Source organism: Lemur catta, chromosome 18 (genome assembly GCF_020740605.2).
Source record: "Lemur catta isolate mLemCat1 chromosome 18, mLemCat1.pri, whole genome shotgun sequence".
Taxonomy (NCBI): domain Eukaryota; kingdom Metazoa; phylum Chordata; class Mammalia; order Primates; family Lemuridae; genus Lemur; species Lemur catta.
In genome coordinates, this window is record NC_059145.1 from 22,868,971 (window position 1) to 22,894,425 (window position 25,455).

The 25,455-nt window shown below is 35.9% G+C and overlaps 1 protein-coding gene across 2 annotated transcripts; it reads left to right on the forward strand.

Moving 5' to 3' along the window:
- The first annotated feature begins 3,779 nt into the window (after nucleotides 1-3,779).
- UBA3 (ubiquitin like modifier activating enzyme 3) lies at nucleotides 3,780-25,445 on the forward strand. Of its 2 annotated transcripts, XM_045529656.1 has the most exons (18): nucleotides 3,780-3,855; nucleotides 4,040-4,081; nucleotides 5,887-6,007; nucleotides 7,647-7,727; nucleotides 11,175-11,257; nucleotides 13,927-14,007; nucleotides 16,813-16,856; nucleotides 17,398-17,462; nucleotides 17,773-17,928; nucleotides 18,628-18,730; nucleotides 18,870-18,983; nucleotides 22,808-22,861; nucleotides 23,341-23,377; nucleotides 23,462-23,543; nucleotides 23,891-23,991; nucleotides 24,114-24,177; nucleotides 24,271-24,325; nucleotides 24,653-25,445. In XM_045529656.1, exons 1-18 carry the CDS (start codon nucleotides 3,836-3,838, stop codon nucleotides 24,739-24,741), a joined length of 1,392 nt encoding a protein of 463 aa, XP_045385612.1. In that variant the 5' UTR covers nucleotides 3,780-3,835; the 3' UTR covers nucleotides 24,742-25,445. The 2 variants fall into 2 exon arrangements, with proteins under 2 accessions (XP_045385612.1, XP_045385613.1); XM_045529657.1 differs by lacking the exon at nucleotides 4,040-4,081 and having other exon boundaries at nucleotides 3,809-3,855.
- The last annotated feature ends 10 nt before the right edge of the window (nucleotides 25,446-25,455 follow it).

Consider the following 25,455-nt stretch of genomic DNA (forward strand, 5'->3'; position numbering starts at 1 on the left):
GCAGAAACATGGATTCCACTCCCAAAGAGTTCTCTTAGTTTTATTCCAATGTTTGGTGACAATTTTCACTAAGGGAGCACAGTATTTTAATAAATAAGGTGATGTTTTGTATCCCAGTCCAAAGAACTGGCAAGGGATGTATTAGTTGTAAATTCTTTTCTAAGCTTCCAAAGGATCGTGTTTTTTCAGTTAAGGGGCTAGTTGGTACAGTAAAATGATTTCTATCTCAAATGCATGAGAAAAAAATATTTTGGTTAATTGCATAGTGTGATAGGCAGAATTCTAAAATGATGGTTTCTAAGATAACCGAATCTTTAAACCTGCAAGTGGTACTGTTTTAACAAGCTGAATTTACTCAGATCCCCTCAAAACTTGGAAAGCAATAAAATATATCTAATGCAAAGTCTGGAAGGCATAATTTAATTTTTCTTGTTGATTCAGAAGGAACTTACAGTGACTCTAAGAAATTATTAATATTATTGCCACTGGTGTTTAGGAAAGTTTGGTGATTGAATGGAATCTGTGCTAAGACATACCCTAGGTGCTGCTTTTTGAATAAAGTTTAAAATGTGAAAATGTTTGTGAGCTCTCACATTTCCTTGATTCTGGAAAAATGGAAGGGTTTAAAGTCAGAGAAAGCAAAATTAGAGTCCTAGCTCCTCCCTCTCCGGCAGGTGATGTTAGGGACAGGTGCAAGTTGGACAGCACTAACCACAGCAAAACAGGAGTGGGGCAGAAAGGAGGAGGCCAGTGAACATTTAGAACCAAACCCGCAACTGCAGAAACCTGAGGTTAGGGACTTTTCCTGGCCAGGAACATGCGCAGAAACCTTGACAGTGACTTTGGAGAAATTACTTAATCCACCCCAGCTTCAGTTTCTTCATGTGAAAAGTGAGGATAATAGAACGTCTGCCACATAAATGAAGATAAATGAAGTAATGTGTAGGAAGTGCTTACTGTATAATAAATTGTTCACGGTTAGGTATTACTATTGCTGTTATTAATAATAGTACAGCCCATGATTCATCTGTATGGCATTAATAGTGCTTTAATCTGTTTTGTTTTCTCTGCTTTTATAATAAAAATCTAATGATTTTAGCTTGCCTTAGTTTTATTGTTTTGGTTGTATCTGGGTAGATACGATGGGGGAAAAAAGGTTGAGAATATTTAATACAATGCCAAAGATATTTTGAGTTCTTTAAAGGCTCTGTGAAAGCACTGTGAAAGATAAAAAAGCAAAAACAAAAGAAAAAAAAAACAAAAAACAGGAGTAAGGGGCAGGGGAGGAGAATGGTGCAGCCCTGCCTTGGCTTCAAGAATCCTGCGATGCAGTGGAAACACTACTTAAACATGAGACAGTGAAAGGAGTGCTAAATAGAGATGCACTGGGCCTCTGGGCTCAGTTACAGGAAGTCAGAGGGTGTGGAGGAATTCCCGGGGCTTAAGAATTTTATGAAGCAGTACTGTGGGCAAGCTGAGTAGATGATCTCAAGAGGGTGGGAGTCCCAGCAGGGCTCCGCACCTGTTAGAGAGATCTGTGAGCACTAGACGCTGTGACCAACAGCTTTCACCTTCCAACTGCTCGGAATTGCATGACCAAAAGTTGTCAAGAGTGTATTAGTAACAATGTGATTACTCATTGATCATAGGCAATTGATACCCAGTAAACATTTGTTCAACGTATTTTTATTTGTTTAAAACTCCAAAGAGGTTTAAAAATAAAGAAAGAAATTTTTAAAAGTCAGAAAAAGCTGTCTATAACATAATCCTCTTCTCCCTCTCTCCCCAAATGTTAACCACGCTTCTTTTTCTTTGGATTATGGGAGGTTTTTTTTTTCTCTACACATTTCTACCTTTGTCAGAAAATCATTTTAAATAAAAATGAACACATATCGAGTTGTTACTCTATTCCGGTAACTGTTTTAAATGTTATTAGTAGCAGCTATTTGTTAGTATTCATTGGGGAGGAGGGGGGTGTTGGATTCATTGTAGAGGTCTTCTTGGGGCTTTTATGCTGGGACTTGTGCTTTTAGATGGGATCATTTTGAGTATTTCTCTGTTTAAAAATCATAGCAGATGATATGTTCCATTTGAAATAAAATAAATCTGTTGAAGGTTTTGCTTGTATGTCTCTGTCGCTTTCATTACTGGCAAGGACAGGTGGCTATTTCCCATCAGTCGGTCTAAGCCAGTGAGAGTGCCTGGTGTCATCTATTAAGATACCAAAGCATACAGACTTGGGGCCAGATGCCTGTGCAGGCTTCTTTGTGGGCTGGCTGTCTCCTATCCCCTGGTCTCCGTTCCCTCCACTGTGAAATGGGAGGAGCTGAACCAGGTGATCCCTAAGGTGCCTGCTGGGTTTCACCATCTGAAGGGGATATGATGTTCACTGCCACTAATTAAAGGCTATCCTCAAAGCAGCATTGTTGGGGGCCCAGTCCACAGAAGCTCATTTTGATAAGCAAGGATTTAACCTCAGTGATTTCTGTGGAGTTTGTCTGGGCAAGAAAAAGAGATTTCTGAGTTGACGTTGAGACATGTGACCCAGAAAGGCACTGATGTCTCCTACTATGGAATGTGAACTCTGTTTCCCCACTCACTGCCTGGCACTGACTTTCAGCTCAATGAATGCTATTGAATTGATCCTAATTGGGGGATCATAAAAGCCAAGCCTTTCTTAAGGTTCAGTAGAGAATAGAACAAAGAGGAGATTGAATATTACAATTTAGTAACAGTAGCTACATTTACTGAGTACTTTACATGTACTGAGGCTTTATAGATTCCATTTCAGCGGTTCTCAAACTTCACCTGTGGAGCATCACTCCAGGCTTTGCAGAAGGTTGAAGGTGAGCCTCGAAACGTGCGTTTTTAAAAAAATTCCCAAGTGATACTGATCAGGGACTATATGTGGAGAACCACTGTGGATTTTATTTAATTCTCAGTCTTATGAGGTGAATATCTCCACTTACAAAAGAAGGAACAGAAGTGCCCAAACTGAGGAGTAAGGATTTAAATGCAGTTTCTTCTGAATCCTTCAAATCTCACTCTTGTCCCCCTCCATGAAAGGTAACGTGTGTGTATATACATACATATTTTTGAACATGATTATTTTTCTCTATCCAGCCATCCAGACTCACATGTATATCTGTATTTCTGACTCTGGAAGAAAACGGTCGAAAATTTTACCACGATTTATCTTCAGGCACTAGGATTATGTGTTCTAAATTATTCTTTAGTTATTTTTTTCTTTATACTTTTCTTCTATGGTTTTCAATTTAATTCCATTTCCACTGAATTTATCTGACAGAATGATGTGACACTAAAACATTAGTGTTGATTTTCACAAAGAAAATAATTTCTCCACCCAACCCCTATGAACTGATTTAGATAAATTTATTCTTAAAGTGCGTACCTACAAAGGCAAAGATTTTTGGAACCGTTCTGAAAAGTAGAAAGTGAAAATTCTCCTGATGATTTATTTGTCCCAGAGAAAAGCTCTGGCATAGGGGTGGTTCTTCCCTGAGGTTTTTCATAGAATATACCAGCATTTTATGTAATTATTTATTAACATATAAATTGTATAAACACATAATGTATGAAGTCTACATTTTCACGCTGCGTAAAAACATAATACACCGTATAAGATTTGTCAAATTAGGTGTAGCTAATCAAGATTCTAATTACAGAGGAGAAAGGCTTTAAAGCTCAAAGGAGACGCCACATAGTAGGCTCCGCCCCTCCTATCCCCGCCGGCCCCGCCCCTCTCCGTCGGCCCCGCCCCCTCCCTGCCGGCGCCGCCCGCCGTGAGGCAACCTGGGAAGAGGCGGGGAACAATATGGCGGATGGCGAGGAGCCGTAAGTACCGGGGCCCTGAGGGCGCGCCGGGCTGGGCTGGGTTGTGAGAGAGCGCGGCGGTGGGCGGTTGCCGCCGCCACCCGGGATCCCCGACCCCCCGCCCCGTCCCCTCGCCCCCCATCCCCTCGCGGCGCCCAGTGTGTAGCGTGATGCTGACCCTTCTTTTATTCTCTCTTTCTTTTAGGGAGAAGAAAAGAAGGAGAATAGAGGAGCTGCTGGCTGAGAAGTTAGTGCTGCCGGGAGGCCGGGGCCCTCTCCGGGGACCCCCGCCTCCCCCCACCCCAGGCCTAGGGGACCAGCCGCAGCGGGCCCGGGGGGCTGGGAGGGGGGCACCCGGAGCGCAGGCCGCGCGGCCCCATCCCCTGACCCCCGTCCCGCAGCCCTGGGGACCCGGCAGGCCGCTGCTGCTCTCTGCCCCGTGCAGGCTTCGCGGCCGGGCTGCACTGCCCCAGGTCTTGCAGGGGCCCGCCAGGGTGCCTGATGTAAAGGTCTTGAGGAAGGACCCCTGCGCCCCCCTCTTTCTCCATCCCAAATTGCCAGAGCGGTGACCTTGTGAAAAGGGAATACACCTTAAACACGCACGAAACGGACACATGGCTTTTTTTGGGGGGGCCTTTCGTAAACACCGAGACAGTGGTACTAATTGCAAACTTTTAATGAAAACTCTGTGTCAGGTATTGTACTAAGCACTCAATCATTTCTGCAAAATAATCGGCTCTTAAAGGAGGATGTTGACTCCAAACAACTTACTTTCCCCATTTACTACACACCCTGTTTCTTATCAGATGCTTAGTTTTGTGCTGGTGAGACAGATTTAAACAGTGTTTTAAAACTTGGCCAATGCCACATAATTTCCTCTGCCCCCTCCCTGCGTGGGAGGATAAAAAAAAATACTCTTGCAGTGGGCGTGGTGAGTTCGTAATTTTTATGTCAATTCCCAGTAGCACTGTTTTGGCTTTTAGGTAGCTCCCTCAGAAAGTTGAATTTCAACTGGAAGACAAGTTTAGTTTCACTTCCTTCCCGCCTTTTATTTCCCTTCCACTTTTACATAAAATGGCATAAAATGACAGTTAAAGTTTGAATGCTTACTATATGCCAAGTGAGGATTATCTCTTTACTCTCATGACCTTAAGAAGTAGCTACAAACAACCTACAGATGAGGTTTATGGCTGTTAAGTAATCTGCTCAAGGTCACAGTGCTATTAATTGTGGAAACCAAACCCAACTCTGACATCAAAACCTTTGGTCTTTGTTGCTAGAAAATACTACTTGGTCCTTTTTGTAAAAATTGGATGTTACTAATATATTTGCACCAAGTAGAAAATACATGCATTTTGTAGAGGAGTCCTGCCTTATTCACTTGTATGTTCTAAAAGAGTTCTAGGTAGTAATGCCTGTCTGGCATAATTGTAATCTAAAATTTTTTTTGTGTCTAGTGGCAACAAAAACCACCTCACAGTATTAAGAGATTCTTTTTTGAAAATTGTGACCTTTATTTCTTTATGAGAAAAGTGTGTGAAAGTTCCTCTTACAAAAAATGACCTTTAAATCTCACCTTTCAAACTTGGAAAGGACACATAAGTAGTATTAAATTTGAAGTATCAAAATTCTGAAAGTATGGCTTTTTTTCCTCCCTGAATCTGTTATTTCCTGATGCAAGTGTGTTGAAGGAACAGATTGGAGAAGTTTGCAGTAATCTTACGTAAATACCAATTGTAGAGAAGTCCATTTCTCACCCATATACCAGTGTCCCAAGTTTGATCATGGATTTCTTTAGGAACCCAGAAACATGTAGACTGGTTGATTTCATCAAATGGATGAAATGAAAATAGAAACCTGTTCAGTTCTTAACTTTAATCATGTAATAGACAATAAAAAATTTGAAAGCATAAGCATAACCACATTGAATATTTCCCTTTTTATTTGAGCAGGTCTGATGTGGTTACCTTTTCATTTGGAAAAACCATGATAGTCGTAGGTGTGGCTTTTTCATACTGATATTTGCAGCTGAATTTACTGTGTTCTGTGCAGAATGGCTGTTGATGGTGGGTGTGGGGACACTGGAGACTGGGAAGGTCGCTGGAACCATGTAAAGAAGTTCCTCGAGCGATCTGGACCCTTCACACACCCTGATTTCGAACCCAGCACTGAAGTGAGAAACGTTTATTTTTAAATAACTGTGTGTTAATAGTTGTATATTTCAACATAATAGAATGCTTCCTTTTTAATTTGCTCTTATAATGAAAATACTAATAAATTGTTTTGTGAAACTAAGTTATCTTGAAATACTAAATTGAATATTCACAACTGATTTTATTTGAATGACTAATGTTTGAGTCATTTTCATATTTCTCATGAAATATAAATTGAAAATTTTCAAGAGAAAAATTACTTCATTTAAAATTCTAAGTGATACTTAAAATTCCAGCTTCAAATGATTTCTGAGATTCCCTTTTTGTAGTGCTGCTATGAAAAATTAATTTTGATAGAAATAAGGATGTACTTGTTTAAATTTTGAAATTTAGTTGAAATGAGCATCTTAGCATTCAATATAATTAATTACATGTTGGAAATTATGTTAGTGCTATAGAATACAGGCGTAGAATTTTGGACTGATAGTGTCTGACTTAAAGCAAATGTTTAATTATATATGACGTATTTTTTATTACAAGGTAGGAGGAAATATTTTTTATAGTAAATCTTCATGTCGTTTTATGTTTATAAAGAGATACTATTTTGAAATAGAAATATTTGCTATTCCTAAAAATTAATGTGCAGACCTCTCGTGTTTGGCGCAGGGTCTCATCTGAATAACTTTCCCCCTTTACTGTTGGACAAAATTGATAGCATTAATTTTGCTTTTCTTTGAATGATACACCATATTTTCTTGTGCTTCTGAAGGTTTTTTTGCCTGATAATTTAAGATTGTTACTTCTGTTAGATGATTGTTTCAAGTTGTATTTCTGCTGACATGGTATTTTAGTTTTGCTCACTGTATTCAAAAATAGCTGTTTTGTTCTTACCTTATTTTTTTAGACCTTCAAGCACCTTTTGCAGTGCTTGGTCCTCTGTTTTTAAGATTTTAAAATTTTCTTTAGGAAGTCCGTTAAGTAACTGAATTTGATGCTTTATATCCCCTTTCAAAAATTAAAAAAAAAAATAACTAGGGATAGTTTTTCTTGTTAAAAATAGTCTTTTAATTTCATACTGTAAAAGTCAGTTTAAAAACATTAAAATTGAAACTCTCGGCCGGGCTCGGTGGCTCACGCCTGTAATCCTAGCACTCTGGGAGGCCGAGGCGGGTGGATCGCTCGAGGTCAGGAGTTCCAAACCAGCCTGAGTGAGACCCCGTCTCTACTAAAAATAGAAAGAAATTATCTGGCCAACTAAAAATATATATAGCAAAAAAAATTAGCCGGGCATGGTGGCACATGCCTGTAGTCCCAGCTACTCGGGAGGCTGAGGCAGTAGGATCGCTTAAGCCCAGGAGTGTGAGGTTGCTGTGAGCTAGGCTGACGCCACGGCACTCACTCTAGCCCGGGCAACAAAGTGACACTCTGTCTCAAAAAAAAAAAAAAAAAAAAAATTGAAACTCTCTGAAATCATTAGGGTTTCAGAATTTCTGGTTCTACATAATTCATAAATTTAAAATAATTGATCAAATACGTCTGCTCTTTTTCCTTAATTGCATTTTTCATGGAAACATCAGAAACTATTTTAAGGTTTGTTGCTTTATTGATGATCCTTATGGCTATCACTCAGCTTTTAATATGCCTTTCCATTCTTTACAGTCTCTCCAGTTCTTGTTAGATACATGTAAAGTTCTAGTCATTGGAGCTGGCGGCTTAGGATGTGAGCTCCTGAAAAATCTGGTAATATATGTATTTATATATAAAATATGTATTTTTTTCTTCTTTGTGATAAGTAAACCTTGCTTTTCAGTCATACTAGGAAATTTCTTTACTGGGATTTTTAACCTTTTAAATTTTTGTTAGATAAATTTAGCAGATCAAATTCCAGACAGTAATGAAAATGATGGTATAACTTTGGAACTTTTTAAACTCCAAAGTTCTCAACTATAAAGTCATTGATAGAATTTCTTATTTCCATTTTCTTCTCTGCTTTTTACCAAACAAATCTCGGTGCTTCCTCTTAGAAAGCACTCATTAACTTCAGTGAAGTAAATAACAAAACTAGTAATTCATATTTTAATGTGTAGTTTCAAATAATTTATTCTTTATAAGGCATTGTCCCATTTTAGATAGAGGGGAGACATTGAGATGCAGAAATATTAACTGACTTGCTCAAGTGTTCCTGGATTATAGTGATGTCCTTTGAATCTAATCCAGGTCATCAGTTCTTAGTGAAGTGTTCTTTTTCAGTGAACCGTTAGGTTATTAGTTGACCTAATGAGATGGTAATTTTTTATGACCATATAATAGTAGACTTGTAAGACTTGGGAAAGCTAAACCTTTAGTGAAGCTGTTTCCATGTATTGTTTGGAAATTCATAATTAAATTAATTGGTTTCATTGACTTTTTATAACCACAAAGTAGCTGTTTATAAGTCTTTATGAGTTTATATAACAAAAATGAGCAGGGGAAGAATTGCTTTAGAGCCCTTGTATGCTAGGTTTCTCATTGCTGTATAGAAGAGTGGAAATGCTGGAGTAGGCGTCTTAAAAAACGAAGCACGTCATGGTCTATTTAGGTCCTTTAGTTAGGCTATTTAGGCTGTTTACCGGTCAAGAGGGTTAAAGTTTAAATATAAATATAGGCATATTAATTTTGTTAGGAAACACTAATGTCACTCAAGTGAAGTTACAAAAACATAAATATGCTTCACTGTATTTAGTGCTATGCTAGGTTCTATGAGAGTTGTAGATCATCAGGGTTTCTGTCTTTAAAGAATTTGAAGTTACATTGGGGAGACAAGTCTCACATGAAATAAATAAAGTATGTATAATGTACTCTGTGGTGGGGTGCCAAAGTGGCAGTACCTTGCTTGTCAGACATAAATACTCCAGCAGTGTGAGAACCAAAGACTTACAGAAGGGAAGGGTTTATGGAGATGGCAATGGTTTTTGTTAGTTATTATGTATGTACAAGTTCCCTAAAGCTTAACTTTCTCCATTTTGAAGCCATTATTTGCAAATGTAATGTATACTAATTTTAAATGTAAAGTAATTGAAGATTAGATCTGAGGATTTGTCATCAAGCAACTCAAGGAGTGGCCTTGTTATTTATGTATTGCATTATAACAACCCTTTACACAAAAGAAGAAAACTAAGGGTTTTCAATTTTACTACTTATTACTTTGCTTATTTCACATATATGCACAAGGAGAGATGGAAGATAGGTGGCCTGATGGGAAGGGAAAGTGTTTCCAAAAATATGCTATTTGAATCTAGAGGACAGTAAATGAGACATAGAGATATTTGGAGGAAGAATAGTCTAGTCAGAGAGAATTGCAGGTACAAAAGCTGTGAAGTGGGAACATGCCTGTTTGTTCAAGGACAACAAGGACCTAAAGCAGAAGCTAAAGCAGAAGTGGGTAAGGGCGAGCATTTTTGGAGAGGATATCAGAGAGGTAGTGGGAGATGGAAAGGCTTGGAGTGAGTATCACAAGAGGCCTTGGAAGCTACTGTAAGAACTCTGGTTTTTACCCTGAGTCAGGAAGTCATTGGAGAGATTTATGCAACGAGTGACTTGGTTGATTTCTTTTAACCCAGATCACTGAGGCTGGTACTTTGACAATAGACAAAAATAAGAGCAGGGAGGGGAAGCAGAGAGACCAGTTAAAAGATTGTTGCAGTCCTCTAGACAGGAGATGACAGAGACGATATGAACAGGGTGGTAGCATTGGAGGTGGTGAGAAGTGGTCAGATTGCAGATATATTTTGAAAATGAAATCAACAGGGTTAGCTAATGGATTTGTTCTGTGCTATGAGAGAAAGAAAGGAGTCTAGGATGACATAACAAGGTTTTGCCCTGAGCAACTGGAAGGATGGAATTACTGAAGTGAGGAACACAGGGAAAAGAGCAGATTTGGTGGTGGTGGTGAGCATGGATGATCAAGTTTAGTTTTAGAACTGTTAAGTCTGAGATGTCTGTTAGATAGTCTGTTTTTAGCATATAAGATTGCCTGAGATTAGCAGAAACAAGCACAAGGGCACTCTAAATTCTGGCCAGCAAAGTAGGAGGAAAAATGAATGAACTGGAAATCAGTTTTTTTAAAAGTTTTCAAATTCTCATGAGTGTGGTGACCAAGTGAAGAATGTGTTTTAAGGTGAAGTAGTGATCCACCTGCCAAATACCTCAGAAGGGTAAGGTCAGATAGATTGAGGATTGGTCATTGGCGTTAGCAGCACAGAGGTTATTGGTGACCATGACAAGTACAGCTTTGGAGTGGTGGGGTGAGAGCTTGTTTGGAAAATGCTCAGAGAGGAATTTGAGAGCACAAGTATGACAACTCTTGAGGATCTCTTGCTATAAGGGGCGTGGTAGAAAAATGGGGAAATTATTGTTAAGTGATTTGATCATTTAAGTAAACTGACCAAGACCAGAAAAGCATAATTAGTTATTGAGACTTAATTTTTTCAGTCTTTTGCTTCTACTGGTAAATTTGAGTGTGGTTATACTGTTAGAATGTGTGGCAATATTATTGAAACCCAGCAGGTTTTGTGGTTTTTTTTTTTTTTTTTTGCTTTTCCATTTTTAAATTGCTTGCTCTTGACTCAGTACTTCTGAGACATTCCTTTTATGTGAGCAGTATACATATGTGTGTTTTTATAATATATGTCTTATAATAATCACCATTTCTGAATTGTGGCATGTTTAATGTTAAGTAAAGTAAGATAAAGCTTGTAGAAATGGCTTTTAACACTATTCTGAAAAAAGAATAGCAAGTAATCTAGTAAAACTAATAAAATGAAAGTATCAACAGCAGCAAAGCAACGAACTTTACAGATGTGTTGATGGAATTTTATATATATATATATAAAAATAACTTTAATCTGTAGAAATTGTGACTTTTTTTTTTTTTTTTGGTTATAGACTATTTAAAACTCAGTGTTTATACATTTTGGAAGGCGGCTGTGCTCACCACTCTACCACCAACGCTGCTCGTGTTTATACATTTTGGACCTTTCTAAGAACCCTGAGTTTTATATACCTTTCAAGACTCTTTTTAGCCATTGAATACAATTATGCAGCATTTATTACTGAGAACTTGTAGGCTTAGGACTGCATTGAAAACAAATCTTAAATTTTCAAATGTGAGGAAACTTCTGCTTAATTGAATTGTTTTTATTCTGACAGGCATTGTCTGGTTTTCGACAGATTCATGTTATAGACATGGACACTATAGATGTTTCCAATCTAAATAGGCAGTTTTTATTTAGGTAAGTGTTAATATTTTAGTGTTTTTTTTTTTTTTAACTCTGATAATCATTTGAACTTGAGCACATTGCAGTTTAATATTTTTAAAAAACTGAGAGCTTCTGTGAAGTGGGAAGTGTGTGAAGTAATTATAAAATAAATTCAAAACAAAAGCAAAAAAACTACTGAAAGGATAGTACTGATACAAAAAAAAAAAAAAAAAACCAAACCCAAAACTACTACTCCCATTTTAAGTAAAACTTTGCAAGAAAATTTTGGGCATTCTGGTGGTAGTAGTTTTGTAAGCAGATATATGTTTCTGTTTTTTCAAAGAAACCTGCTTCCAAAAATTTACGTGATGTTTAGGAACATCCTCAGAGTACTTGTGCCCTGAAGATAGGAAAGAGCACAGCTTTTTTCCTCCAACTGATTTCTGAAGAGAATAGTAGCTGTAGTATCAGGCCCTAGTGAGATACATTGGTGAAAACTTGTGAGCCAAAGTTTGAATAGTGACTCTGGAGCAATGAAGTTGTGAAGGAGTTTGAACTTTTTATACAAGGGGAAAGGAAATGGAGAGTTACGGAGAGAAAACCTATGACCAATCCAGGTGAAGAAAAGAGGGATAATTACCATATACATCCACGAAATACAGAAAGCATCAAGGAATGGTGTGTTAGAGATGACTTTAAAAGCTGGAAGTGGACCATATATGCAGACTTGAGGAAAGATTCATTCATGAATTTAATATATAGTATTTAGGGATTTGAGTGGCTTAGATGAAATTATCTATTTGTTAGTTAAAGAATATAGATAGGGAGAGATAATAGACCTTTTTCTTCTCTCTCTAGTTATTAGGGTACTGACAGAAAGTGCTCAAATAGTCCTGGGTATGTGGGTTAAGATTGAGTTAGCAGAAAAGGTAACATTAAAAGTTTTGAACAGGCCCAAAACCTCTATTTTATCTTTGTGTAAGTTCATAAAGAGACTGAAGTATAGATTAAACTAAGTCAAGTTAATGAAGTGTTGTAATTGCAATGTGACCTCTGTGTTTAGCTTTTGTTTATTTTTTAACCCTTGAAATTTCTCTTTATAGAAAAATTTGTGGGCCATTTCCAGTCTGACAAATTTTGAGTGTGTGAATGTTCTGAAAAATATACCACTGAATTGATTCATTACTGATAATAAGCCATACCATTTAATTTGTGGTTAAATGGTTAAAGATGAGTGTTTATGATGTACTAAAGCACTTTCTAAACCATATCTGTATTGTCTTGGTTAATCTCAGAGCAACCCTCAGGGTAGATACTTATTTTCAAGATTAAGTAATTTGGACAAAGTGTCCTTCAAGGATGGTGTTTATGAAAGGCCATTTTATTTAAGGTGAAGCCTTAGGTGGAACAATCCGATCCCCTAATCCTGGAATGGTAAAGTAGCAGTCTCCACAGAAACCGTCTAGTTCTTTTGTTTGGGATCTACTGTGAAAACATATGAACTCCATAAAAGACTCTTGGAAGTCTACTTTATGCCCTTTATATACCTAAAGAGATGTCTGTGTGCAGAGTAGTTGAATGCAATACTGAAAGCAGGTTCTCCAATTTATAGCAGGGCCTTTTTTTATACAAGTTAGGCCAAAGTGAGAATAAAACACTTATTCAAAAGTTTTGAGTCAAAAAAGAACCCTGATTTATTAGAAGAAAAATTGGCTTGTAAAAGTGTTTTTCTTTGAAATTGCAGGTTTTTCCCAATAAGCACATTTGATTTGTTATTTTCGTTTATTTTGAAAACATTTGCTCTGTGCTAGATATGGAGGAAAACAGAGAGTAAGAATATGGTCATTCTCTTCCAGATGATAATAGTCAAGTTTCTAGTAGATGTGAGAGGCATGTGTTTAACAAAAAATATGTTATGGAAAAAGTAATCATGAAGCTCTTACTGTGTCTACTTGAAGGAGTGATTTCTGTGAGAGGAGAATATAGAACTATTAGGAAAGAAAAATACCATTTGTACTGAGATTGGAAGAGGGAATTCATGTCCTTTTCTGTCTGTATCTGTGGTTATTGTCTAGGAGTGACCTTTGAGGCTTCATATTAGCTTCTTGAATGTATTGGTAACATTTGCAATTTTAGATTATGTCTTTAGAGTTATTCCTTCTTTAAAAACAGAGCTACAACTTCTTAAGGGACACAGAATTCACTACTTATTCAGCACACACGGAAAGAAGGGGATAAATGAAGGTCCTTGCATCCCTTGAATGAATCTCATCGTGTATATTTCAGTCAAGACCTGCATAGTAACTTACACTTTGAGGTTCTGGGGTTCAGGGTGGATACTTGGAAGGCTTTGGGACTGGTATAATTTTTTATACTGAGAAATGCCACAGTGGCCAGTAGCCAGGAAACATGCTATTATTATGCTCTACCTAGGGATAAATTAACAAAATTCAGATTTTCACTTAGGAAATACTTAGACTTACCTAATTTGGACCTTCAGAAAGGGTTGACATTTAAAGTTAAAAGACTATTTATCGGAAGTTATTACTGATAGAAAAATACTTAAGTAAAAATGTTCCTTCTAAATATCCTGTAAATAAACTCACTGTGCATTTATTTTTACGTTTGAATGTAGTAATAAATTATGTAGATCATCTAGATTCATGTTATGAATGATAATTCAAATATAATTTTTCCTGTAGGCCCAAAGATGTCGGAAGACCTAAGGCTGAAGTTGCTGCAGAATTTCTAAATGACAGAATTCCTAATTGCAATGTAGTTCCGTATCCTTTTGATGAAAAGAATTACTTATTTTTTAAAGCTTTTGTTTTTTTCTTTGTTATAAAAAGAGATGTTTTAACAGAGAATACAAATAAGCAAGAAGGAAAAAAAAATAGCAGCAGCAATAGCCTTATTAGTGAGATAATTGCTGATAACATTTTGCTTTATATTCTTCCAATCTTCTTTATGGTTATATAAATGGTTTTTTTTGCCCTCATTTTAAAATTAAGCTTATATAGCCTATGTCATCATCTACCTTTATTTTTCATTATTGCCCTTAATTTCACTATCAATTGCATATCTTCTTTACTAGACTGTAAGTTCCTAGGCTGGATCCAATTAATCATTGTCTCCTTACAGGAGCAGACAGAGTAGATTCTTAGGATATTATTAGTAGATCAGTATATTATTAGCCAAATGGAAGGTATGTCAGACTAAATTTATTTTTACAAGAAATATGTTTTTTAGGCCGGGCGCGGTGGCTCACGCCTGTAATCCTAGCACTCTGGGAGGCCGAGGCGGGTGGATCACTCGAGGTCAGGAGTTCGAAACCAGCAAGAGCGAGACCCCGTCTCTACTAAAAATAGAAAGAAATTATCTGGCCAACTAAAATATATATAGAAAAAAAATTAGCCAGGCATGGCATGCCTGTAGTCCCAGCTACTCGGGAGGCTGAGGCAGAAGGATCGCTTAAGCCCAGGAGTTTGAGGTTGCTGTGAGCAAGGCTGATGCCACGGCACTCACTCTAGCCCAGGCAACAAAGCGAGACTCTGTCTCAAAAAAAAAAAAAAAAAGAAAAAGAAATATGTTTTTTAAAAGAAATATTTACAGTTTTATTTTTGACTTTAGATCTATAGAAGTTTTAGTATTTTATAGAAAATCAAGAGATGAGATTTCTATGTAGGAAATCCCACAGAATGCAAAATCAACATACAAAAATCAATTGTATTTCTATATACTAGCAGTGAACTCATGGAAACTGAAATTTAAATATACAATGCCATTTATAACCACTCAAAAAAATAGTAAGGTGTGTAAATCTAACAAGATTTGTGTAGAATATATACTGAAAACTACAAAATGCTGACAAAAGAAATCAAAGATCTAAATAAATGGAGAGAGATTTTGTCTTCAAGCATTGGAAAATTCAATATAGTGAAGAAGTCACTTCTCCCCAAATTTGTATACTTGTATACCACAGTTTCTGTCAAAATCCCAGCAAAAATTTTTGTTGATATAGACAAGATTATTCTAAAATTTATATAGAAAGGCAAAGGAATACCTAAAACAGTTCTGAAAAAGAATGAAATGGGAGGAATCACCATTCAACTTCTAGACTTATTATACAGCTACAGTAATGAAGACTGTATGGTATTGTCAGAGGGATATACACAGATCAGTACAATAGAATAAGGAAGCCAGAAATGGCCCCTATAAGTATGGCTAATTGATTTTTGACAAAGGTGCAAAAAAAGCTCAGTAGAAGGATAGGCTCTTCAACAAATTGTTCTGGAGCAATTGGATATCCATAGGTAAAAAGACGAATTGGCCCAAACTTCACATCTTATAAAAAATTAACTGAGAATGGATCATAGGTTTGCGTATTAAACTGTAAAACTTTAAAAGATAACAGAAGATATTTGAGACCTAGGACTTGGTAGAAAGTCCTTAGACCACATCAAAAACATGACCCATAAAAGGCTGAGCATGGTGGCATGCGCCTGTTGTCCCAGCTACTTGGGAGGCTGAGGTGGGAGGATCACTCAAGTCCAGGGGTTCAAGGCTGCAGTGAGCTATGATTGCGCCTATAAATAGGCACAGCACTCCAATGTGGGCAACATAGCAAGACCTTATCTTGAAACAAAATTTTTTTTAAGTAAAACAGCATGACTCATAGAAGAAAAAAATTGCTAAATTGAACTTCATCAAAATTAAAAGCTTGCTCTGTGAAAGATCCTGTGAAGGGGATGAAAAGACAAACTATAGACTGGAGAAAATACATGTGAAGCAACTGACAAAGTCATATCTAGAATATATAATAAAATAAACACTCAAAACACCGGTAAAAATTCAATTAGAAAATGGACAAAAGATATGAAGGGCTATTTTACTAAAGAGGGTGGCAAGAAGCCCACAAAAAGATGTTCAACATTATTCATTTATAAAACAGGGAGTTAAAAAAAAAAGTTCAACAGCAAATTAAGACCACAATGAGATATTATTACTCACTTATTAGACTAACATTAAAAAATAGTGGCAGTATCAAATGCTGGCAAAGATACAGAAAAACTGGATCACTCATACATTCTGATGGAAATGTGAAATGATATAGCCATCTGGAAAGGTGTTTGGCCATTTCTTAAAAATCTAAGCCTACATTTATATGACCCGGTAATTTCACTCCTGGGCATGTACCTCAGAGAAATGAACACTTATGTCCACATAAAGAAACCCATACACCAATTTTCATAGCAGTTTTATTTGTAATAGCCAAAAATGCTTTCCTGGGGCTTATGGTTTTATAGAAAAGCTAAATGTAGAAAGTATATCTTCTAAAAGAGACATAAATATAATGATATGGGGGTTCAGGGATGAGAAAATCTAAGTAGTTGGGAGAGGAGTGGTAGAAAAAAAGTTTTGACAGAAAATAGGGTTGTGTTCATTTAGTCAGATTGCTTGAATTCCTGTGCTTTGAACATTGGTTACTTATTTCTTGTTTGAAATAAACAGTTTGTTCCTTATGGCTTTGTTAAATTCATTTTAGAAATTAAAAACTTAGCAGCTTAAGTTCCTTTACTTGTATTCAGACATTTCAACAAGATTCAGGATTTTAATGACACTTTCTATCGACGTAAGTTATTCACTTGAAATTAAATTCTCACCAAACTCTTACAGCCTTTTAGTTGCTACCTAGTTGAAGATTGCTAGCTATTTTAAGCGTATTTCTTTGGTTGCTTTCCTATTTCACTGTTGGCTCTTCAGTAAGGTTGTTGACAGACTGAAAAGAGAATGCCACTGTTTTAGTTGATGCCACTGGCTGCATTTTTCTATGCTACTTAAGTAAGAATTACTCAAGGATTAGGAGCTCTAAGTGTGTGTATGTGTGTGTGATTATAAGTGCTTTTTTTTGTTTCTAAGTGAATTTTTTTGTGCAGCTTTTTTTAATTAACAAATCTTTTTAGAGCAGTTTTAGTTTCACAGCAAAATTGAGTGGAAAAATTTTGAAATACTGAGTTCTCATAGCGTTTGCTATGTCCACAAATGCATAACCTTCCTCACTATCAACATCCTGTACCAGAGTGGTACATTTGTTGTAATTGATGAACCTACATGAAAATATCATCGTGCAATTGCATTTTTAAAAACTAAACTTACTTTTTTTTTTCTTGTAGAATTTCATATTATTGTATGTGGACTGGACTCCATCATAGCCAGAAGATGGATAAATGGCATGCTGGTAAAGACTTTAGCGTTGTTATGTTTCCCTGAGGTTTTTTGCTGCTGTTCTTGACATATCAAAAATTAGAACTGTCATTCGAATTTGACAAATCAGAATTTATTTAATTTTGTGTTAAGTAGATGTACTTCACTGTTTATTGCCAGTCATTGGTTTTCAGGTGAGGCCACAAATTGTAATATTATAATCCCCTAATTTGATACATTAGTACTCAATAGCACAACTGACTCATAGAATTACTTGAAAGCATGCTCCTTTTAAAAAATTCTTATCCCCTTCTCCTTTTAAACCCTTCAAATTATATTCCTAGATATCCCTTCTGAATTATGAAGATGGTGTGTTAGATCCAAGCTCCATTGTACCTTTGATAGATGGGGGGACAGAAGGTTTTAAAGGAAATGCCCGAGTGATTCTGCCTGGAATGACGGCTTGTGTTGAATGCACTCTAGAACTTTATCCACCACAGGTAATTAAAAAAACACCTAAATTTATTTTATAGTATCTCAGAATGAAATTAGGGAAGAATTAGTAATTCTAGTCAATATTTAGGATTTTTAATTAGGAGTAACTATATTTTAAATGTTATGCTAAAAAGAAAGAGAATTTATTTATTACTACATTCCAGAAGAACTACTTGAGAAGAAAGGTAATTTAAATGAGAAATTTTGCTTTATGTGAACTGAATATCATAGTTCTGATACTATTCTGTTTTCATACTTCATTTGTATTAATTTTTTATCTGGGGAGTAGGGATCAAGTATAATTACAAAGCTATATGTTGAGATAAACCTATAATCTGTTTGGTTTTCACCTATACTTATTTCAGATTATTTGATAAACTGTTTAGCCCTTTTCTTCTCATCATGTAACAAAGCTTAAATGTATATACCTTATAACAGGGCAAGCCTATCTTTATGGGCAGATCAGCCTAAGGGAAATGACTCAGATGATCCCTATTAGTTTTAGGAGCATTATTAATGGTATACAATGTTTTGCTTATGTAAGTGTGGGGCTAAAGCAAATTATAAGAAACTGTTACAGACTATTTCTCTCTAGTAGAGTCAGTTAAAAAAATAAACTGTTACAAACTAGGTCATACCTAGAAGTTACATGTTAAAATAATTCATCATTTAAAATTCACTAAAAAAGAAAAATTTTGTTTTAGGTTAATTTTCCCATGTGCACCATTGCCTCTATGCCTAGGCTACCTGAACACTGTATTGAGTATGTAAGGATGTTGCAGTGGCCTAAAGAACAGCCTTTTGGAGGTAATAAACCTAATTTTATAATCCGGAGTTACATAAAATTTTTTTTTTCTATTTTATTCCTTTGGATAATTTCATCACAAACAGAATGCTTTGTGATTACATACATATTTCTGTCCTCTCCTTTTTTTTAAAAAAACAGAAGGGGTTCCATTAGACGGAGATGATCCTGAACATATTCAGTGGATTTTCCAAAAATCCCTAGAGAGAGCATCACATTATAATATTAGGGGTGTTACATACAGACTCACTCAAGGTAAGTTACTGAATTATTATCTTGAGATGATCCTTTTTTTTAGGGCTAGGGATGCTTTGGGGGGAATAATCAATAAATGATTTTAGGTAGTACCATCTGTTTGAGGTTTAAAGGTACCATGGAAATAGTTACCAGATATCCCAAAGAAGGAGGGAACCAAGTTCAGTAGAATCCATACTACTAACTACTTAGCTAGGGAGAATGTAATACAATCACTGCATCTTATTTACTTAGGATTGGAAGAGGCCGTAAATCATCCCAAGTCAAACCATCCATTTATCTTTCTTTGAAGAGGAATTTATTACCTCTTGGGGACAGTCTTGTTTCACATTTGACAAGACTATTAGATAATTATTATAATTAAATTGAGCAGAAATCTTCATCTTTAGTTTGGTCTGAGTATTGTCCCAGTGTCATATATAATCTAATTCCCTTTTAAGTAATAGTTTTTAACATACTGACAAGTGATCACATTCTCTCCAAATTTTTATCACTGCCATAAACCTCCGTGGTTCCTTTAACCTTTTGATATGTTGCACAGCTTTAAGTCCTCATCTTGTTGTTTTTCTCTAAGCATATTCCAGTTACCCATACTTCTCTTAACTGTCAAGGTCAGAATGCAGCATTCTGGGACTGGTCTTATTTTAGATCAGTGGTCTCCAACCTTTTTGACACCCCGGATCGATGTTGTGGAAGACAGTTTTCCCACGGAGGCCAATGGGGAGGGAGGTTGCCGCCTCTGCTCCACTTCAGATCATCAGGCGTTGGATTCTCATGGGCAGTGCGAGACCTGGATCCCTCCCATGTGCAATCTGCAGGGGGGTTCGCCCTCCTATGAGGGTCTCATGTGGCTGCTGTGCAGATGGTGCAGGGCTCGGACAGTGATGCGAGCGATCAGTCGCTTTATCATTTTTTTTTTAAATCCAAGTATAGGTGCTTAGGAATTTATTCTTAAAATTCAACCTGTTTTCCTTTTATGTATATTCTGCCATCTTATCTGGTCTTTCCAGCTTCATTTCACCTGCTGTTTTGATAATCGTATCCCTTATTTCTTTTCCAAATAATTGATTAAAATTTTTAACAAGACTGAACTATCTGAGAACAGGTATCTAAGTCATACCTCTGGTCAGCCCTTTTAGGTTTATCTCATTCTGTTAATCAGACCTTCTTGAGTACTTCATATTTTTTAATCTTGTTCACACGGATGTGATGAAAGACCTTTCCAGATGCTCTGTTGGAGCCGAGATATAGTATCTTCCATGTTCCTCTGAGTTACCAAGCTAGTCATACTGAATGAGGTTAGTCCAACATGACTTGTCTCAGTGATAATCATGCTCATTTATAGTGATCAATGCTTCCAATCTGTTTACAGTACATCCTTGCTAGACTTTTGCCTAAGATCATTACCAGGTTCACCAGAAAGAGCTTTGTCAGTTTTTTTAAAATCTGCCATTTCTCTTCTATGATTATTTCCTTACATTTACTTATGTTCAAGTAATGTCATTTGAAAATTCCATTTGTACTTGCTCCTTGTTGCTCTCTGCACTACCCCTATGCTGACCTGCTTTGTGTTGCTTGAACACACCAAGGTCATTTGCACTATAGAGCTTTAAGTTCCTATGGCCGGAATGCTCATTCCTTGGATCCCCTCAAGGCTGGCTCCTTGTCCCTCAGGTATCTGCTTAACTAAATTCCTGATCATCCAACCTAAAATGCCTTCTGAGTCATTCACTAATTTACCTTTTTATAATTGCTCAGAGATAATTAACGGTAGCCTCATTTTCCTATGCAAAGAATGTTTCACACCTGCACTCTCATACATCTTTGTTCCAGGACCATTGCCATTACTGTTTATTTATTTATTTATTTTTTTTTTATTTTTTTTTTTGAGACAGAGTCTCACTTTGTTGCCCGGGCTAGAGTGAGTGCCGTGGCGTCAGCCTAGCTCACAGCAACCTCAAACTCCTGGGCTTAAGTGATCCTACTGCCTCAGCCTCCCGAGTAGCTGGGACTACAGGCATGCGCCACCATGCCCGGCTAATTTTTTTTTTGTATATATATTTTTAGTTGGCCAGATAATTTCTTTCTATTTTTAGTAGAGACGGGGTCTCACTCTTGCTCAGGCTGGTCTCGAACTCCTGACCTTGAGCGATCCACCCGCCTCGGCCTCCCAGAGCTAGGATTACAGGCGTGAGCCACCGCGCCCGGCCATCATTACTGTTTACAAATAAGCTCTTTCCTCAGGTCCTTGCATGACTGGGTCTTTATCATGGTTTAGGTTTCAGCTCAAATTTTCACCTCCCCAAGGAGGCCTTCCTTGACCATTCTATGTAATGGACTGACCCCATCATTGTTACTCTAACACATACCTCATTTTATTTTCTTCATTGAACTCTTGAATATCTGATGTATTTACTTTTGTGTTATCACCCTCATCAAAATGAAAGCTTTATAAGGGCAGATGCTTTTCTTTACCACTACTATGTACAAGAACAGTGTCTGAGATATAGTACACATTTGATAATTGTTAGAATTAACAAATGAATTGAGTTTGTCCTGATTTAGGAACTATAAACTCATTTCAATATGTAGGTTTCATTCATCCTTCCGTACCTTTTACCAGGGCTCTTTGTGTACTTTTTAGTCTGACGAATGAGGATCTTGACAGGGAGTATAGAAGCAAAATTGAAAGTGAAGTAGCTTAAGCATATGCATTCTATGATTATTTTCCTTGCTCTCAGTATAACAGAAAAATCTCCTTTCTGCCCACTTCTACATTTTTGACCAGGGGTTCGAGGGGGAGAGGAGAGAAAGAGGGGAGTCTTCATCATTTTGGCAATGCTCTTATTGGACGGTGTCTCTTCTTATACACTGTGACCACCAGTTCCTCCGTTCAGTACACCTTGTTATATGTGGTTCACTGGAGAGCTTCCAGTTTAAGTATTATGAGGTTTAGCTCTTCTCTGTTTTCCCTTCTCTGAAACTACACAGAATCATATGGTCAGAATCAACTTTTTAAAAAAGTTTTCAAACCTTCTTAACTTTCTTTCATGTCTTCTTAGGTATTTGCCTTTTTTTCCCTGAAGCTTTTGAAACCTGCTTACATCTGGAGTCTTGGGAACACATCTTGGGGTGCTCCTTCACACTCCCAAGATAATATGGCTGCTTTTTTCTGAAATTTTTGTCTTCTAAAATGAACAACTTAAAGATAGTTATAAAATGGAATATTTATTTATACTTAAAAATAGTTTAAGGTGGGCTTTGTTTATTCTTAATATGTGAATACTGGTGTGAAAAACGTGGAGTTGAAACAGAGAACTATGTTTAGTATTTTGTGTAGCCGAGGTTGTAAGATAAAAGATGGTAAGGGGCGGTTTTTCCTTTTCCTGTGAATTTTTGTGAATCAAGTGGCCAAAACTATTATATGACGAATAATTAGGTAACACTTAATCTTCATGATGTATGCGTTAAGAGTATGAACTTTGAGGCCTATCTGTGTTCATATACATCCCTACCACTTACTAGGTGTATAGCTATGGATAAGTTATTTCTCTTAGCCTCATTTTCCTTACCTTTAAAAATCAGAGTAATAAGACTAACATAAGGCTGTTATGAAAATTGAAGCTTCTTATTTATTCTTCACACTATGCATGGAACACAATAAACACTCTAACTTGTTAGCTATTATTATTTTGTTCTTGTTTAACCTTTATATAAAGTTTACTTGAGAGAGTTTTCTTTGCTACTGTAACTTAATAATCATACTTTCTAATTTTACTGTTGTTTAAAAGAAATGACCATGTTTTAATTGATATTTTTTTTAGGGGTAGTAAAACGAATCATTCCTGCAGTAGCTTCCACAAATGCAGTCATTGCAGGTAAGGAAAAAAAGCCAGCACTTAAGTTTCTTTTCGTTCATTTGGTTTTTGATTCAGTATCTAAATTGACATTTTTGTAGCAACTTGTGTTCTAGGAATTCGATATCTTCTTGGTTGGATTGTGTAATTAAGCTGTTGTCCAAAAAACAACAAGCTATTGGTCTTTGTATATTTTTTATCTTACATTTATGTCTTAGGTAAAGTTCTCTGCAGTAAAGGGACATTTTAGTACCACTTCTTTTTAATCAATATAGCAGGCTATTCATTACTTTGATGAAGAGGAAGAAAAACATGTAATGTTACTATTTTACTTGAATTACACAAAAGAAATATAAAATTTGTTACTTTCTCAGTTTCTAAAAATAATATGTATTTTTTAAATCAATAGCCATTGTAAATGTTTGTTCTGATTTATAACTGACTTTTTAAGTGTCTAATTTTCATTGAGTTAAAGCACCTTTATTTTCTCCCCCATTCAGCTGTGTGTGCCACTGAGGTTTTTAAAATAGCCACAAGGTAATGGGTTTCATTTTTATATGTATGCAAGTCCATATTTTGACCTGGCTCAATTATATAAAGATGAACATTTTTTCATTACAGTGCATACATTCCCCTTAATAATTACTTGGTATTCAATGATGTAGATGGGCTGTACACTTACACATTTGAAGCAGAGAGAAAGGTTAGTAGTATTAAACTAATGGAAACATTTTTGATCATGCATACTTTGATTTTTAAATATTAATTATTGTTTAGAAATTTGGACAAAATTACCCACACCCTAAGTATTTTTCTACCTTCATAACCCTACTTATTGTATATCTATTGTTGTATAGCCTGAAATAAATACTGTATAATAAAGTCATTTAGAAGAAATGGTCTATTGTAAAAAGCAGGTTTTAAAGCATAAAATTTTTTTGACAGGAAATATGCATGATTGTAAAACAACTTTATTTTCATTTCATTGTTTATGAAGAGGCTAGTATTGGTGCCTGTGCTGCTATAATTTGTTGTGTTTTATGTATGTAGGAAAACTGCCCAGCTTGTAGCCAGCTTCCTCAAAATATTCAGTTTTCTCCATCAGCTAAACTACAGGAAGTTTTGGATTATCTAACCAATAGTGCTTCTCTGTAAGTGTCGTAGATTTACCTTATGTTTTTAAAATTATTTTTAATGATTTTAAAACTTTAAAAACAATAATTTCTTTTTATAAAAATGATGTTTGATACTTTCTTCTCATGATTATATTTAGGCAAATGAAATCTCCAGCCATCACAGCCACATTAGAGGGAAGAAATAGAACACTTTACTTACAGGTGATCAACGATCATTTTTTATTTTTTTTGGAAAATTACATTAGTTTAATTTCACTTTAATATGGCTTACATTAAAATAATTTTGTTTTCTAGTCAGTAACCTCTATTGAAGAACGAACAAGGCCAAATCTCTCAAAGACATTGAAAGGTATTTTAAATAAGTATATTTACTAATAGTTTTCTGTTTTTTCTTTTTTTGGTAAAAGTAATAAATGTTTGTTATAGAGTTCCTCTTAATGTCTTTATATGTGATCAGATCATAATTATATCTTTAGAAATTATAATAGAATTAATTGCTCTTTTAGCAACAATATTAAAATATCTCTTAAGAAATCAAATATTACCTTGGTCAAAGAGAACTGGACTTTGATGTTTATCTAGACCATTCATACTACTCTATAGTTTGTGTATGTGTGTACTGTTACCTTTTTTGTTGAGTTTTTTGCTAGGATTAATTATATTTTTTCTATTTTAGAATTGGGGCTTGTTGATGGACAAGAACTTGCAGTTGCTGATGTCACCACACCACAGACTGTGCTATTCAAACTTCATTTTACTTCCTAAGGAAAATAAATCTGCATATAATAGAAAACTTATGGAAAAATATACTTCACGGATGCTAAGAAGTTTAATTGATGTCATTTTTAGCAGTAGTGTTGCTGGAATTAGACCTTTTTTATATAATGAACCACTCTTTTTTAACTTTATAACTTTCCCTTGAAGACAGAATTTTGGTGGTGCTTGTAAGCATTTTCATTAATAATATGGGAAGTGATAGCTGGAAAGAGAGATTATGAGAAAATGTATTGCTTCTTTTGGAGGAGGAGGCAAACACCCTCTTGTGTGTGAATTTTGTTATTATGGTCAAAGAATGCATTCCTCACCTTTCATTTGAGGCCCCACATATACAAAAGATGTCCCTTTAAAGAAAATAAGGAATTATGTTTTAAATAACATTAAATATTACAGCCTGACATCTGGAGTATATTGAACATAGATTCTATCTTGATTTAATATTCATTTAATTGTGGTTGTCCAAATGAATATTAATTATTGCAAAGTTTATCTTGTCCACAATAACTTGTAAAATGGTGTTATAGCTGAATAGCTGAGCATGAAAATGGGAAATATTTTCATGTGTTTATTTGCAGTGCCATAGAGGCCAGTATGCACAATATTAAAGCCAAGACATGGCTGTTTAAAAATTTAATGTTTAAACAGTTATCACTGATGCTTTTGCACTATTTATTAATAAAATCATATATTGTCTACTTTTGT

Coding starts and splice junctions, on each gene's coding strand:
- UBA3 (XM_045529656.1), top strand. CDS start 3,836: ATGGCGGATGGCGAGGAGCC. Junction 3,856..4,039: donor ATGGCGGATGGCGAGGAGCC/GTAAGTACCGGG, acceptor TCTTTCTTTTAG/GGAGAAGAAAAGAAGGAGAA. Junction 22,862..23,340: donor CACAAATGCAGTCATTGCAG/GTAAGGAAAAAA, acceptor TCCCCCATTCAG/CTGTGTGTGCCACTGAGGTT.